The sequence below is a fragment of the Eubalaena glacialis genome, chromosome 4 (assembly GCF_028564815.1).
Source record: "Eubalaena glacialis isolate mEubGla1 chromosome 4, mEubGla1.1.hap2.+ XY, whole genome shotgun sequence".
Classification (NCBI taxonomy): Eukaryota; Metazoa; Chordata; class Mammalia; order Artiodactyla; family Balaenidae; genus Eubalaena; species Eubalaena glacialis.
Window position 1 is genome coordinate 115,907,061 of NC_083719.1, and position 17,423 is coordinate 115,924,483.

Below are 17,423 nucleotides of genomic sequence, written 5' to 3' on the forward strand. Positions count from 1 at the left end.
TGTTTGGTAGTTTCTTAAGTGTTTCAAACTCTTTTAGAATGAAAGTATAAAGTCAAGGAGGTATATGCTATACAGATTCAGAGAACTTGTTAAAGAAACCAAACAGCGTTTTTCCACTTCCCCACCTTCCCAGTGACATAACACCATCATCCTGCTCTCCTGCCTTTGCCCAGACACACTCCCTCTCTTGAAACAAACTGCTTGAACCCCACTCCATTCCCCCTCCCATTTGGCAAGAGAAAAAAAAAGGCCTTCAGATGAACAACTATCCAATACAAATCAATTTGGAGCCCATCCATCACTGGTCTTATTTCTGGAGAAGTCTTAGCAGTTAGAATGTCAGTCTTAGAATACTATTTCCCTTTTAGTCCTTTCTTCAACAGGGAAGATCAAAGCCCCCACCACAAAAAAGAAAATAAGTTTTCTTTATACTTTTTCCCATTTCCCAATTCTTTGCTCTTCCCCCTATATGAGCTTGCTAAAGCTATAGTCAAAGTTCACATCTAAAATAAAGAGGCTTGCAAGAGAAGCTCATGTAATCCCACTCCTTAAATATCACTAAGACATCTGAGATATTGTTTAGATTGTGGACTCTTACTTTGACATGCCAGCATAGGTAGATGGACAGGCAAGCACATCAGATGTCACTGTTTGGCAGCTGATAAAAGTCAGTGGTGCTATAATACTAAGCACAGAGCCACTAGATTAGTCTGTGAGGGAAGGGGATGCCTCTTCCTTCCCTTTAGTAGTAGGTTAAACCGAGCAGGCACTCTCTGGAACTCGGGTAAGTCCCTTCTTTATTCCTGCTTCAGTTTTGGGTTTTGTTTTTGTTTTTTGTCCAAATCAGAACAGTATGTAAAAGGTGATCTTCAGATAAAAAGTTCAAAAGCCACAAGATCATAATGGCATTATACAAAGATTTGAAAAGAATGTGACCTGTTCATTCCACTGAAATTGGAAGGCACTACAGAAAGGGTAGAAGGAAAGATAGTTGTGTGTCATTATTTTTAAATCATCATTTTTCTTTGAAAAGTGACACTTGATCTAACTGTAATTTTGGTAATGTCCTATAGCTTCAAAATATCCTCAGTTTTTTGTGCAAGTTTGTGCTATATTAGAGATGAGGGGGAAAGTCAAGATTTTTCTAAATAGGAGACTTAATAGTACTTTATTCATAAAATCTTTGAAATTTATTTAACATTATTTGGAATAAAATGATACTGTCATATAATAGAGGCATTACAGAATTGAATGGTTGAACAGTAACTACAAACATGAAGAAAAACCTTTCAGAGTTACCTGTGTGAACATCTGTGTAAAATTTTGTTGCGACATGAATAAAATGAAATATTTGAAAGAACATATTTTTAATTGAATTTTTTTTAAAGAACAGTAATTGTTAACTATGTAGGCTGATATCAAAATGTACAAGATAGTTGACCTTCTAAAAATATATGTAAAGAAAAATAGGGAATTTTCTGGAAAATATCTACTGGCTATTTGTTAAACAGTTTATTCCTTCCTTGGTATTTGAAATTAATCTGAATGATTTGCCTGCCCAAAAAGGAATTTAAAACCAAACACTGGATTCAATTCTGCAATGGAAAAAATAAACCCATAACTATAAAACTACTTGCCTTGAAATAGAGTCTTTTTTCTTTTTTTTTAGAGTACCTAAGTAAAGCCTCCTTCTGGATGTTTTTCTCCAATAATTTAAAGGCGTAATATAGTTAATTACTAAAATGCATTCTAGTTGAATGTGCTTGTATTCATAAACTCAAAATTAAGAAATGTATGACTTTTTAAGTGCCTTTTTCAATAGAATCTTTCTCTTGGCTGTTTAGTTGCATTTTTGTTCTTTCCTAAGACTGCTAATTTTAATATAACTCTAAACTACATGCACAACCTGAGGATCAAGTTATTTGGTTTACAAATTTTTCATTAAAAATGATACTTTCTTCAAGATAGGAAACTGAATAATTATAAGACTATGCTTCAATGATGACAAACAATTCGGTTAATTTTATTAGTTAAAAGTTTGATTTATCATTACCTCAGAGTTGGTTTATATTATATGAAACAAACTAAATGTATTTTGAACTAAATTACTTGATATTTTAAATAAAGACAGAATCAGTATTACAGCAATTTATGGCGCTAGTTTTTGTGTGTAAAGTCTATACACAGTCCTGCCCAGATTTACCTTACTAATGGAAGAAATCAGAAGCAAATATAATTCTCTCACTTCGCTATACAGTAGAAACTAACACAACATTGTAAAACAACTATGCTCCGATTAAAAAAAAAAAAGAAGCAAATATAATTCTTTAAGGTTGATTATAGTGACAAATGATTTATCAAAGGAAAAATGGGGAACTACTGTCGGAAGTCAGGAGTGCCAATGCAGAGCTAAGTAAGAAAAATGGCACCCTTCTTTTCTTGGGAAACTATAGGCTAGCTTCACAGTTGCCTTACTTCCCTTCTGTACATCCTGTTTGCCATTTCAAAAGGAAAAATAATATAGGAACTAAAGCAATTTTAAAATTAGTCTAAAATACATATTAAACATGTAAAAATAATTTAAAGTGAAACTAAATAACTAAGAGACCATCGAGACCAATAACTAGATAATACAATCTAAAAATAACAAAAAATTACAAAGGGCTCTGGAATACTGTCAGTAACATATATTATATACACACACACAGAGGCACACGAATACAGTCACTCCTTAATATCATCTAGTTTGGTACTATGGTCAATTGGGAATCAAAGGGAGAAAAAGAAGCAGTGAATTATAAGGTAAAACAAAATCCACTCAAGGTTGACAATAGTGAAGAACAGATGTTTGCTCTACTTTGTGAAACTGTAAAAGGGTGAAGGAGCAAATACGGACAGTAATGTTCTTTACAAAAGAAGCACATTGCTCCCCTTGATTCACCACATCATTCATCACAGATCACCAGGGCATGAATTAACTGGAGTATCAGAAGAGCTGTTCATCGGTTTTGATGAGCAAGGGGAAGAATCCAGACTGAATAGAAGCTGACATGTTATATATTTACCTGCTAATAATTTTAAATCATTAACTCTCTGTGGTTAATGAAACTGTAGCCTCTGGGCAAAAGCTAAACATGAAACTATAAATTATCACACTGAGCAACATCACAGGTTTTCTTTTCATAAATAACCACTTGGCAAACTCAAACTCAAACTTTTCCTACATCTTGAAGCCCCTGAGGGTGCTTTAAGAATCACCCAGAGGCAAACAAACACTAATGAATTCTTTTTTCTTATTCTCAAGGGGAAAGTTACTTGTGCAAAGACAACAGATAAAGGAATGGGAAGTCTAGAAGCCAGGAAAGTTCCACCTTGAGGTGACTTTGAAAGCACATAAGCTTTAAAAAAACAAGCAAATAAAAAAGCACAGAAACTCTTAAAGATCTTAAATAAACAGTACTGTTTTTTATGCAAATACTGTAACTGAATCATCTTCTTCTTTTGAAGGAACAATATTCTTCAAGAGAAGGCCACTCTATCAAAGCCAGGAGCACAGTATTCCCAGGATCTCAACAACGAGGTGCAGACCAAGGTTGCTTCTGATTCACTGCAACCTTCTATAATTCCAGGCTTGCAGCCCCAGATTCGGGACCCCACCCTTCCAGGAGTAAATCATTATAAGTTGCCTTCAACTTCCATAAACCAGCTAAGCATGTTTAACTACGAACGTCCAAAACACTTCATCCAATCCCAAAACCCATGTGGCTCCAGACTGCAGCCTCCTGGACCAGAAACCTCCAGCTACTCTAGCCAGACCAAACAGTCTTCTATTACCATCCAGCCCCGCCAGTGCAAAGAGCAAAGATTTTCTGCCTCCTCAACAGTGAGCTCTCACATCACTATGTCCTCCTCTGCTTTCCCTGCTTCTCCTCAGCAGCTTGCTGGCTCCAACCCAGGCCAAAGGGTTACAGCCACTTATAACCAGTCCCCAGCCAGCTTCCTCAGCTCCATATTACCATCACAGCCTGATTACAATAGCAGTAACATCCCTTCCACTGTGGACTCCAAGTAAGTGAATTTTTAAAATATATATAGAGAGACAGACAGATAGAACTGTGTATACCGTGAGCTTGTATCTGGGGGAGAAGGGGAGATAGGTTATGTACGTCATCTTCACTATCTAAAAAGTCAATGTGACATCAGAGTCTCATTCCGTATTTCTCCTAGAACACCTTGAACCAGGGTACTGGTAATAATTCATCTGACCCATTCTCCAGTGTCCAGGTTGAGCTGAACCCAAATCACCTATTACATAACACAACTACTTACCTACTATTTTCCATCTTCAAAAAAAATATTTCTAACATACCCAGGAACACTGAACTATTCCCCCAGCTCTACGTTAAGTTCCTCATGCTGTAAATTTAATTGCTCTGGTTCTGAGCTTAGCTGAGGTGAACACCTGTCTGCTCTTCTTCAGATAGGATTTCCTCTCACATAAGCAGAAGCTATTAAGTTTCTTCTCAGTCTTAGTCTTTTCTTCCTATCCATTTTCCCCTCTGATCCTAAACAACCACTTGGCTAAAAGGAAAATATGGGATTCAGACACTGAAGTAAATGAATTTTCCCTATGATCAGAAGAAAGGACTGAATAGGTAAAGGCTCATGACCTTAAGGTTTCCTCTGGTAATTAAAACCACACTTTGTTCAAATTGGTTAGACCAACCTAAATACAGGGAAGAATACCTGAAGCCTTATGCAAGCATGTACTATTTCCACAGCCCTAAAACTGTCCTAGGAGAACCTGATATGAAGAAGGACAAAGTGGTTGTGCTTTTTTTAAAACATCAACTGAATACTTTGTGCTTATGCAAACTTCGGGCTATCAGTTTTCCTATTCCTTGGCTGGCTAGAACATCAGAGAATTAATCAGAGGCATCTGAAAAACTGTGTGATGGAATATATTTTGTTGGTTACAGGCTTATCAACAGATTTGCTGAAATTCTTGCTAATTTCTCTCAGTTTTCTCCAGAGGCTAATTTTTCTAGAGATTCCTATTGTTGGTGACAACTCTGGAAACCCAGGTGAACTCACCAGAGCAATTCAACATGCAAAGAAACCTTTTCAATATTTTTAAAACTAAAAACCAGGAAAGCCAAAAACATTTGTTAGAATCCTATAGATACTAGGTTGAACCATTTGAAATGGCTGATAGTTAAAAATTTTTGACCGACAAAAATGGCATTCTTATAGGTTTGGCCTAATGATTTTAAAAGATGCCTTCAAGAATTAACAGCCCACTCTTTCTCTTCTATCTCAAATTCCCATTATACCCATTATCACATATTGTAGATTTTTCTTACTTACATTTTACCCATATAATCTTTTCCCATCTAGCTTTCAATTATCTCCAAATTTCCTGTAAAAGCATGTTTAAATCTAAAATAACTCTTTCTCACTAAAATATTTTTCTTAGTAAAGGCTTTAATCCTATTCCAAATTCCTGCCCAGAAAAGAAAGCCACCAAATAAATACTAGTGAGCCTCAACCATGTACCTAGCTCTCTGCACAGAACTAAGAGAGGAAGGAAGGAAAAAATAGAGAGGATAAGAAATAAAGCACAGAAGGACCCCAAACCAGAGATCAAAGATCCAGCTTTAGCTGCTCCATTTTCAGCAACCACAGATAACTCTTTTAATCTTCCCACAGCCACTTGATACCAGTTCAGTGTCCAGCTGCACAGGTGGAAAGCTCTGGCCCTTTGAACATTTGTGCACAACTCCCTCATTTTTATGATGGGCTGAAGTTTGCCCTGTCTTCTGTAATAATCCCTTGGATTCTGACCTAGAGAAGTTTGAAAGCTTTATTTAGCTTTTCATCAGTAGGAAACCCTTAAGCAAATGTTTTAGTCGGTTGATCAAACCACAGACTAGAAATTTAGGGGAACTCTTTAATTTTAACTATTCCTTTCAAAAAGCTTGCTGTGTGACATTCCTCAAGTTTTCCTTACCTGCTCAGTGATTCAGTTTTCTGATCTGTAATACAAGTAAGGATTTAGGTGATTAATGATAGGGGAAAAAAAAAACCTATAAAGCACTGTGCAAGTATAATATTAGTTTCTAATTATGAACAGATATCAAGTCCTAACACTTAAACCATCTAAACTGGTAATAATGAAGGTATTCAGTGAATAAAAAGGTGACTGAGGTTACATATATATCAGTGATTCTCAGGCTTGGTTTTGATAGTCCTTCAGGATTTCTCAGATATATTACATCATATTATGACAGTCTGACAAAAGAATTATTTAATGCTAATTCACTTTACCAAACACATATGACTGGGTTTTTTTAGCTGAAAAAAAATAAATGGGCTATTCTAACTTCATACAGTTGGAGAAATAGTAGATCTATAAAACCAAAGAAATTTTACCACTTTGACCTGGGAATTCAATCTTAAAACAAAACAGAAACATCTCACTATTTATTTAAACACTTGGTTTGGCTATTTGTTTCACTGAACAAATCAGATACAGACAATCCTGAATATCTGAAATACAAGGAGGGAAAATGTATATAATCAACTTTCAATACAAAGCATATTGAATACAATGGAAAATATTCATTCACTGAGCTGATAGTATTACCTCACTATTTTGCAGGCTTTGTGTTAGTGGATACAAATAATACAACGGTGAGTAATAAAACATCTTTTTTTTCTTCAGTGTATTTACAATCTAGAGATTACTAACCAAGTCCCCAAAGCCTGCAAAAGTTAAAACTCTGGCTCCACTCAGAGGAAATACATTTCCACTTAGCTTACAAGTTCTTTCAATGATCCTTGAGAATTTTTGAACAGGAACATGTCAGAGAACAGACCAAGGCTGCCTTATCTGGATATCTGGATTTATTATGATAATGGTAAAATATTCATTGAGGGCAGTGGCCAGTTTTCCCACATTAAATAGATATAAGCTAGCACCTTCAGAGCCCTAAATAAACTAGGTAAAATGTGAATAAACCCTGTGAAAAGTGTGAGCTACCTAACAGATCTAAAAATATAGGACTCCCTAAGTACCACCCCTGTCCTCTATCAGAATCAGCAGGGGAACACCGGGAGGGAGCAAGGACATCTTAGAAGAAAATTTAGGGTTGGAATTTGAAATAAGGATTTAAACCAAACTCTTCAACTGCCAATCAAATTTGCTTTTTTTTCCCCAAACTCCTTTTTTTCTCAGTTTACATTTCTTTCTCCTTCCTCCTCTAATCATCCCTTTCTCTAAAAATCACTTATGCAATGTTGAAGAAACTGTTATTACTGTACAAGTTGTTATATAGTGCCATACTTGGATTGTCTAGAATATGAAATTAATAGGAAGTAGAAATTAAAATGTAAACTGTAGACTCCATTCAAAGCAAGAGAATATTCACTAAATACCAGTGATTATGCTGATAAATGTTTAACAATCAGCTCTGGAGGAAAGAGCCATGATTTGTGGTATTTACCAATTTCCCTGGTGTAGATACTCCCACCACCACCAATTTCAAACTTTCAACATGAGATCACAGTGAGCTGGGAAGAGACACTAAAAATCAGTTCTCTTAAGCCCATATGAGTCAGCTCCAGCACATCACTGCTTATATCCACCCATAAATCAAACTTAGGAAATTCAGTTGGAATATTGGAAGAGCTCTCAAGCTGCCAGTAACTAGACTTACTCTCACTTCTTTAGGGAAGATCTTCAAGGAAGGACATTCTCCTTATGTCTAATCTAAATTGCTCCTCCTGCTACTTAATTTTCATTTGCCAAGATGAAAAGAAACAAAAACAAAAACAAAAAACAGCTAGTAACCATTCTTATAAAATCCTTCTTGACTGTTATTAGGGCAATTGGTGCTTTAATAACACCAGCAGTACTAAATGGTAAATTCAACCTACCTAAAGGTGACTGACAAAATGATGCCAATTCTATTTTACATACCACACCTTACTTTAAACATCTTTTTAAAAAATCTTTTTTTCTTTTTAAAGCTATCAACAACCCTCAGTTGGCCAACCTGTAAATGCTAAGCCATCCCAAAATGCAAATGCTAAGCCCACACCAAGGACTCCTGACCATGAAATACAAGGATCAAAAGAAGCTCTGATTCAAGATTTGGAGAGAAAGCTAAAATGCAAAGACAACCTTCTTCATAATGGAAACCAAGTGAGCAAGATGTCTATTTTGTATTGAAAAAAAAAACCCAATAAAACTATAAAATCTAATCTCAATAAGAAAGTTGTTTCTGTCTCACAGATCTATGTCCATATAATCAGCAAGGGAGAGGATTATCTAAAAACAGGGAATATTTGGATCCTATTCTGTATTTCTCTGCATGAAATCCCCTCTCGGAGTTCAGTAGTAAAAGAATGAAGCAAATGAAAAAAAAAAAAAAAAAACCAATCTGAATGATTCAATTTTGTTTTAAGCATTACCATAAAAAATATATCTGATGACCAAAAAACTAATGGGAAATGCTGTCAACCTGACTTCTTCATGTACTTTGGTATATAGTATTGATGGAAAAATAGCTATAATTCTTATTATGCACATTGTATTAGTCACTGATCTCTGAAACAGTACTACTATATGCCTTTAATCCAAATACATTTAACATACGAGTTGCACTGCTCTTAACCAGAAGTTAGTAATCAAATATAGAGTTCACCTAATAAAAGTTATTTCTGAATCTGAGGACATACGGTACTATATTCAAAGACAGAGCCAACAGGAACATGCAGAACAAGGAGGAAGACAAAGAATTTCCCTTTATTGGGGAGAGAGAGCCTTATTTAAGGGTGATTATGCTTGCCTTTACTGGGAGAAGAAAGAAAACAGAGATGAATATTCCAGATGAGGGAAGTGGCACTAGAACGAAAGGAAAATGCTTTGAATGAAAGAAAATGTTTTTTTAAAAACACAGTATCTATCATTCAGTAGGCATAACTATACTTCTTTGGTATAATTCTTGGTGGTTTTAAGGTAAAGCTATACAAATAACTTTTATTAAATCTCATTACTATCTCCTTTATGATTTATTTCTTTAAAGCGGCTAACATATGAGGAGAAGATGGCTCGCAGATTGCTAGGACCACAGAATGCAGCTGCTGTGTTTCAAGCTCAGAATGACAGTGAGGCACAAGATCCAGCACAGGTAAATTAAAATAATCTTTATCTAACTGGAGCACTTTTCTTTTGTGTGATTTTTAAATGTCTGCTTTTCTAAATGCTTATAAATAGCATTTGAAGCAAAAGTCAATTACTTCCATACTCCATTACGTATAAAAAGTAGAGGCCATGATGGGTTGAATATATACACAAAAATATTTAATTTTACCCCATTTTCTGGTGGTTCTAATATCTGCATATGAAATGTTATAAAGTCAAAACACCAGAAGACTAACGGTGTCACTTTTCATCTGGACATTGAGGGGTCAGTTAAACCTAGGACTCTCCCTACAATATCTACATGGACAGAAAATTTATGAGTTGTAAATCTTTCACAGGACAAAAGTTAAAACTCTAAACCAAAGTAATTATAACCTTTTCTCATAAGCTGTTTATCATTTCAATGTTTTAAAATAAACTCATGTACTAATGAAACATCCAATTCCTTTTGTCATGTTCCTGTATCTTAAAATGATTCTTACTAAAAACAAAGCAAAATAAACAACAAAAACCTTATAGGTAATGGCTCCAGGATTAACAACAGCATCCTTTCCAAGGGATTAACTTTATGCAGAACATAAAGTGAATATCCCACAGGCTTGCTCCTGATCAACTTCATTTTAACAAGTTAACCTCAAAGAGAAGTGTACAGCTGGAGAGGCAAAATGAACTGCTATTGCTCCATCTTCCTTCTGTAGTTACCTCTCATTCCTTCCTAAAAAGTCCACAAGAAACTGGAAGCCAAACCGAGCATTCAAGAATTCCAACCTTCTACAGTATAGGAAGATGAAAATAAGACTTTTGTTTCTGTTAAATGTGACTAGATCTACTGAAAAGGATAGAGCAGGGTCTAGCACAGCAAGTAACTAGAACCTGAGAACAGAACTTAAATCTCTTTTGGTTACTGAAGAGTTCACACACTCATTTATTCAACTAATTTATATGAAGTACCTACTGTGTGTTGGGCTCTGGAGTTGGTACAGGAGATTACAGCAAGAATAAGACACAAATATATTTCTATTAGAAGAAATAACCCAAAGTAACATTAGATTGATGATGGTTTATATTATAAATTCACAGTGTATGATTTCAAGGTCAAGGGTGTATTGTTTTTCTCATTCATTCTTTAAAAACTTTAAAATGAAGGTGAAGGTACCAAGAAAAGAGATAGCAGCAAAACATATTATGAAATCAGAAAAGAAAAATCTTACGTTTTTTGGTACACTTCAAACAGTCTACTTAAATAATACAAAATGTCATCAAATTACATATAACTGAAATATCACACCTATGAATATGAATACATATATGTTCAAACCACTACAGGAAAAAGTCAAAAACTTAATTTAGATATTATGAGTTTAAGTGGATTATTTTTTTTTACCAAAAAATTCATTGATCTTTTGACATTTGGCTTAGAGAAACTCAAAGCCTAGCCAAAAATTATTACAGAGTTGTAAGAATTTTGTTTTAGAATGACAAAATACATTAAAGTTCTTCCCAAAATAAATTATTTGTACTGATCTGCTATGTTGTTTTTCATATATTTGGGTAAGGACTATATTTTCTACTTCTTTGTATCTCTCACTATACCAAGCACAATGAAATATACGGAATATGCACTAAATATTTAATCAGTTAATTCTATTATAAATTCATCAATTCCTGATTTTATCCTCAAATATGAATAATTTTCTGGTGCTCAGATATAAATTCTAAAAGATGGTTGCTTAAATTAAATACACCCTTATTAGGCAGGAAGTAAGTAATGTTGTTTTTCAAAGGCTTTTCATAACTCTACACATAGCTTCCACAGTGTCCATGAGGATTTTGTGCCATGAGCTAAAAAGAAAAGTATTTTCCAGTCTAATATGTGTTTATTGCTGTTGGTGCCACTTATGAGCAGTAGGCATAATACCCTGTATCTACTGCCAACACAAATGACTTCATGACTATTCTTGTTTTACCAAAGGACAATCTGTACTATGTGCTCCCATTTCAAATACACCAGGGGGACTCATCATCCTTTGTCATAAAATTGTCATCTAAAAAACGAACCACCATCAATTCAAAGTCTAGTTAATTTTCATAAATCGTATCTATTGAATAGTCTCAATTCTGGGGATTTCTTGCTAGAGTACTAGAAGGTTAGTGCACTATATTTTAAATGCTTAACAGCTAAATATATAGAACTATCCATGATAGTACAAATACAGCCACAACAGAAATGTTCCTTTCAACTACGACTACTAAATTCTGCTTCATTTCAAGCTAACAACGGCATGTTAACATTATCACTTTGTTCTAATTTCAAGCAGCACAATTCAGAACATGCACGACTGCAAGTTCCTACATCACAAGTAAGGTAAAAAAAATTTTTTTAATTTTAAAGGAAAATACATTGTGCTACCTAAAATGTTTTCAGCTTTAAAAAAAAATGTAGTATTTACAAAGCCCTCAAGCTTCTTACATACTTTTTATACAAAGCAATGTGACCAGAGGGGATAGCAGGTTGGAAGGGATAAATTAGGAGTTTGGGATTAACAGATACACACTACTATGTATAAAATAGATAAACAACAAGGACCTACCATATAGCACAGGAAACTATTTTCAATGTCTCGTAATAACCTATAATGGAAAAGAATCTGAAGAATCGATATATATATATGTTATATATATATATAACTGAATCACTTTATTGTACACCTGAAGCTAACACAACATTGTAAATTAACTATACTGCAATAAAAAAAATATGGTTATAAAAAAAGAAAATAATGTTTATACTGCTTTAGAACCAATTGAAAAAAAACAATGTGAATTTTCTAATGTCAAACATGACAATAAAAATTTTTATCTGTTAATTATCACAACCATCTCAGAGGAAATTTTTTTTAATGCTTTGGTGAAATAAGCCAAGACCACGCTTCCATGCTAAACAACTTTTTCATAACAATGGAAACCTGATTCTAATTATACAATCTTTGCATGTGACTAGAATTGTCCATGGGGTACTCTGCATTTTAATAGATCAGTTTCTTCATCAATTCATGGCACTGAAAAAAGAAAGATGTATAATTTGTACCAGATGTTTCTAAATTGCTACCACTTCTAATAGTCATCAAATATGCCACAGCTAAATACAGCTCCGCAGCCTCTCTCCATTGTTACTACACTATCAGACCAAACAGCATAGACTCCAGGGTTTCAAATTTGATGGCTAAACTATATTTGCATGAAAGGAAGAGCAATGACGACTCTTCTGCATAGTGATTATTAAAATATTTTTGTAGAAGTAGATCATCTTCAAGGGGAGATGTGAATGATCAGGATGCAATCCAGGAGAAATTTTACCCGCCTCGTTTCATTCAAGTGCCAGAGAACATGTCAATTGAAGAAGGAAGATTCTGCAGAATGGACTTCAAAGTAAGAGAAAAGTTCAAAAATACTGGAGAAAAATTAACAATGGGATACTAAGTTTTGAAAAATGTCCTCCTCCTCTTCATAGCTTTCTACACAGCTTGACAAGAAGTATGTATAGTGGATAAGAACACAAACTCTGGAGCTAAGTTTACCTGGGTTAGAATCCTGGCCCTGCCACTTTACAGCTGTATAACCTGAGACAAGTCACTTAACAACTCTATGGTTTTGTTTCTTTGGGAATAACAAATGTATCTACCTCATAAAGCTGTTTGAGGATTAACTAAGTAAACAGGTATAAGGTACTCACAATAGTGCCTACCACCTAATACTCTATATAAATGAAGCTTTCATAGCAATAGGATTTCTAAAGTAGAATGCCTCTTTAAGAAATTCAAGTCACCCTGCTCTCTCTTGGCCTAGAAGAATTCTTCAGGTTAAAATAACTTATTAGAAAGGCCTACATTTTTATTATCCTCATTTTGGAGAACTTTTTCTTATAAATGTTTTTTCAGATTCCTTATGAATGAAAGTCAGTGTATGGATTTAATTGGCAAGGCTTATACGAAAACACTTAACAAAATGCCATTTATACACCAGCACTACAGCTCAAGAACACTCAGTTTTGGAAAGGTTATTTGGAAAGGTTATCAGCAAGTCTCATATATATGGGCCTCTGGGACTTCATTCACACTTGCCATTAGCCAGAAAAGCCATATGACTTCCATATTCCTTGTGGAGACCAATATAAAATAACTTAACATCCTTAATACAGTAATTAAGAGACCTTAACGAGCCTGAGGTTGTTTATGAAAGAGCTAGATGTGTTTTGAGATAGTATGAAAATACTGTATTAATTTCAAGGGTTATAGTTTTTACTATTTTGTTAAAAATTATTGAAAGAAAATATCTTTTAAGCTCTTGTTTTGCATTTTCAATCACAAACCCACTCAGCTACTGAATTGTTAAAATTCATAAATGGACAAATGGGTCCCAGTGATCTATAATTTAAAATTCTATCATCTCCTTGTGTTTTCATTTCTAGGTTAGTGGACTACCAGCTCCTGATGTGTCATGGTATCTAAATGGACGACCAGTTCAATCAGATGATTTTCACAAAATGATAGTGTCTGAAAAGGGTTTTCATTCACTCATCTTTGAAGTGGTCAGAGCTTCAGATGCAGGGGCTTATACATGTGTTGCCAAGAATAGAGCAGGAGAAGCCACCTTTACTGTGCAGCTGGACGTCCTGGGTAAGCTTTCAAAGAGATCCTACAGAGCTCCTTAAAATTTTGTAGAATCAAAAAAGAAAGTGTTAAAAAAGAAAAACCCCAAGGACTTTATATTTAAGGTTAATGTCTATACTATAAACCCAGTAGAACACCAATTTTTATGTAAAAGCCACAGTGGGCAGGGGTTGGTGTTCTTGAGGGAAACTCAGTGAAACTAGAATGACAGATCTACCACTAAAGCTTTTCTGGAAGAGAAATAAAGGTAAAATATCAGACAGACCAAAGAAGGTAGTATATTCTAGATATATTTCTAGATGTACAGTATTTGTAGATATGATTAAAGGGTCTTAAATGAAAATTTTTAGACTAATCATTTATCTGGTCTACAGTCTAAAATAATCAATCTGACTCACATTTTCACAGAATTGTTATAATCACACATAGTTTAAAACTGAAGAGTAAATGTCAACTTTTAGCCTTAGACTATGCACTCTTTACCAGGAAACTAGTCTCTAATTATGACAATAAAAACATGTTTACTTGCTTTAAAAAACAAGTATGGTAAAACTCATATCTCAAATTTGTCTTTAGTAGGGCAGTTCTCATAAAACTAATCTCCTGTTTTAAAATATTACAATTCAAGTGCTCTAAATGTATCACATTTGCAATGACTTAAGCCACAATATACTGCATAAGCGATATTTTGCTATAATTCACTGCTTATTATATAAAAACTTGATCAAGTTCAAGGATGGGCAATCTTGAGTTTGTATTCTACCCAGATGAATGAATAATCTTTAAGATTATTCTATGATATAATAAGGGCCCTCAGACTAAGGGAAAAACTAGTGATCTGGGAATTTATACACACACACACACAAAATCCAAGTGATTAAGCTTAGGGCAAATCCTTTCTGTGCCAATAGCTCCAAAAATACTATAATGTTAGAGCTGAAAAAGACTTTGGCAGGCATCCGTCCAATCTCCTCGTTACTCCTTCAGAAAAGTTAGGGTTATAGTATTATAGTATCAGTTCCTCTTTTCCCTCAGGTATTTGTAGAAAACTAAAGACATAATAATTATTGGCATTTGTATATTATTTTATAGTTTACAAAGTGCGTCTTCATTCATTATCGCAATTGATCGTCACAATAATTTTGTGCTTTGGTGGGCACAGCAGTAACTATTTCTTGGGTATCATTTTACAACAGATAAAATTTAGCCTCAGAGAAACTAAACAAAATTTTCCCCAATGTGGCATGGCTGGTGGGGCAAACAGAATTTGAACCCAAGTTGCTGGTACTCTTTCCACCACTCATGCTGCCTCCCTATAGCTGAGATGATCTCAACTTGACTTAAATTCTTCCAGTGAAACATGATTATAAATTCAACGCATCGTTACATTACTGTTTTAGAACTATAAATAGTATACAATATACAACAGTATTGCATATTATTTTAACTAAAGCTGAAACATAAAGCTTCCAATCCTGTCGTTAGTACTTTTTTAAACTTTTATATCAGCATACAAACTTCATAATACTTTGGTTTGACTTAATATTTTTTATAATATTTCAAATACGTGATTTTTTTATTAATATGTAGCAAAAGAACATAGAAGAGCACCAATGTTCATCTACAAACCACAGAGTAAAAAAGTTTTTGAGGGAGACTCAGTGAAGCTAGAATGCCAAATCTCGGCTATACCGCCACCAAAGCTTTTCTGGAAAAGAAATAATGAAATGGTACAATTCAACACTGATCGAATAAGGTAGGATAAGTATTTCTAGACTTAACTATACTGTACTTGGGTGAATCCAGTTATACTTTGAAATGCATTATAAATGGCATGCATCTGTGACCTCAATTTGTCTAATTTTAAAAACATATAGATGAAATTAACACAATATTGTAAATCAACTATACTTCAACTTTTAAAATACATATATATAGAAATATAATAAGCCTCATTAAGCCAGATTCCACTAATCAGAAATTTAAGGGATAAAGTAGGCTAGGATTTACCTTTTTACTAACAATAAAAGAAGATGGCTCAAGGAAAAGATGATACAAACAAGACTGGGGGGATGTTTAATTCAAAAAAAAACCCATAGCTATTTCGCAATGACTAGTTACAGACTCAGAATTTCCAAATGCTTTTTTTCTTCCTATTAGTCTGACTCTGTAGGTCACAGGCATCATAAATAAATTCTCACAGGAAGATTAATTCCTTTACTTTCAATTTTTGTTTCTTTCCAGTTTATATCATGATAACTCTGGAAGAGTTACTTTACTGATAAAAGATGTAAACAAGAAAGACGCTGGGTGGTATACTGTGTCTGCAGTTAATGAAGCTGGAGTGACCACATGTAACACGAGATTAGATGTTACAGGTATCTCACGCTGTTATACAGTGCTATGTCAAGTGCTATAAAGAACTTAACTGGAAAGATTTAATAAGAAACATAAATTCCATAGCATAGCATAAATTCTGAAGGATTCTCCCCATACATAATGTTTTGATTTTTTTTTCTCTCCCTGTCCGATAATGACTACCTAGTGCAACCCATTTGTTTAGAACAAGTTTTCTAAATTAACGTTTATTTGATCCATTTCAGCCCGTCCAAACCAAACTCCTCCAGCTCCTAAGCAGTTACGTGTCCGACCAACTTTCAGCAAATATTTAGCACTGAACGGGAAAGGTTTGGATGTGAAACAAGCTTTTAACCCTGAAGGAGAGTTTCAGCGTCTGGCAGCTCAATCTGGACTCTATGAAAGTGAAGAACTTTAATAACTCTACCAACATTAGAAAACACAACAACTACACTATTAGCAATATATTCAATTACATTTTTGAAATAAATCCATAGCTGTATTAACAGATTATGGTTTTAATTAGGTAATACAACTAATATATATTTATAATGCGTTTATCCTTTGACTCTTGCACATTGTGTTTACCTCTCTGGTTTGTGAAGCCTACAGAAAATCTGGGTTTGTAATTGTAGATGAAGATCTTAAAAAATGTGGGATTTTAATATTTAAGTCATACACATTTTACAACTGCAGGTTATAAATGAATATCAACGTTTTAAACACATTTAATGCGTAATAAGATTTACTGGTACTGCTTTCTAAATACTGTTTTACCTGTTTTCTCTGATAGGAATACTAACATGGTATAGATTATCTGAGTGTTCCTTAGTTTTATGTCAAAAGAGAATAAAATTTCAAATATTTAAAACAGACTGTCTCCTCTTCACAAAAGTCTAGATCTTTAAGATAAAACTGCTGGTTTGTATCTATTAAGCGACACACAGCAAAACCTATGAATAACAAGTTCCAAGAGACCAACAATATTATACACTAGCACAGCTTGTCTTGGTGAAGCTCACTTACAGCTAATTCCTCCAGAGAGGGAACTAGACTTTTTATGGTTTGCACTTCGAAGGCAACCAGAATAACTTAAACCATGACAGAATCTCTCCTGAAATTGAGATTTTGTTTTAACCAAATAGGTTTCTAATTCTTCAAGATCTTTGAGTCTATTGAGCTCAATG

At 34.2% G+C, this 17,423-nt stretch overlaps 1 protein-coding gene across 1 annotated transcript; it reads left to right on the top strand.

The window, feature by feature from the left end:
* The first annotated feature begins 3,712 nt into the window (after positions 1–3,712).
* Positions 3,713–16,654, top strand: MYOT (myotilin). Its single transcript, XM_061188221.1, has 9 exons — positions 3,713–4,068; positions 8,032–8,206; positions 9,090–9,194; positions 11,527–11,573; positions 12,505–12,637; positions 13,677–13,884; positions 15,469–15,634; positions 16,123–16,256; positions 16,482–16,654. Exons 1-9 carry the CDS (start codon positions 3,713–3,715, stop codon positions 16,652–16,654), a joined length of 1,497 nt encoding a protein of 498 aa, XP_061044204.1.
* Positions 16,655–17,423: the final 769 nt, after the last annotated feature.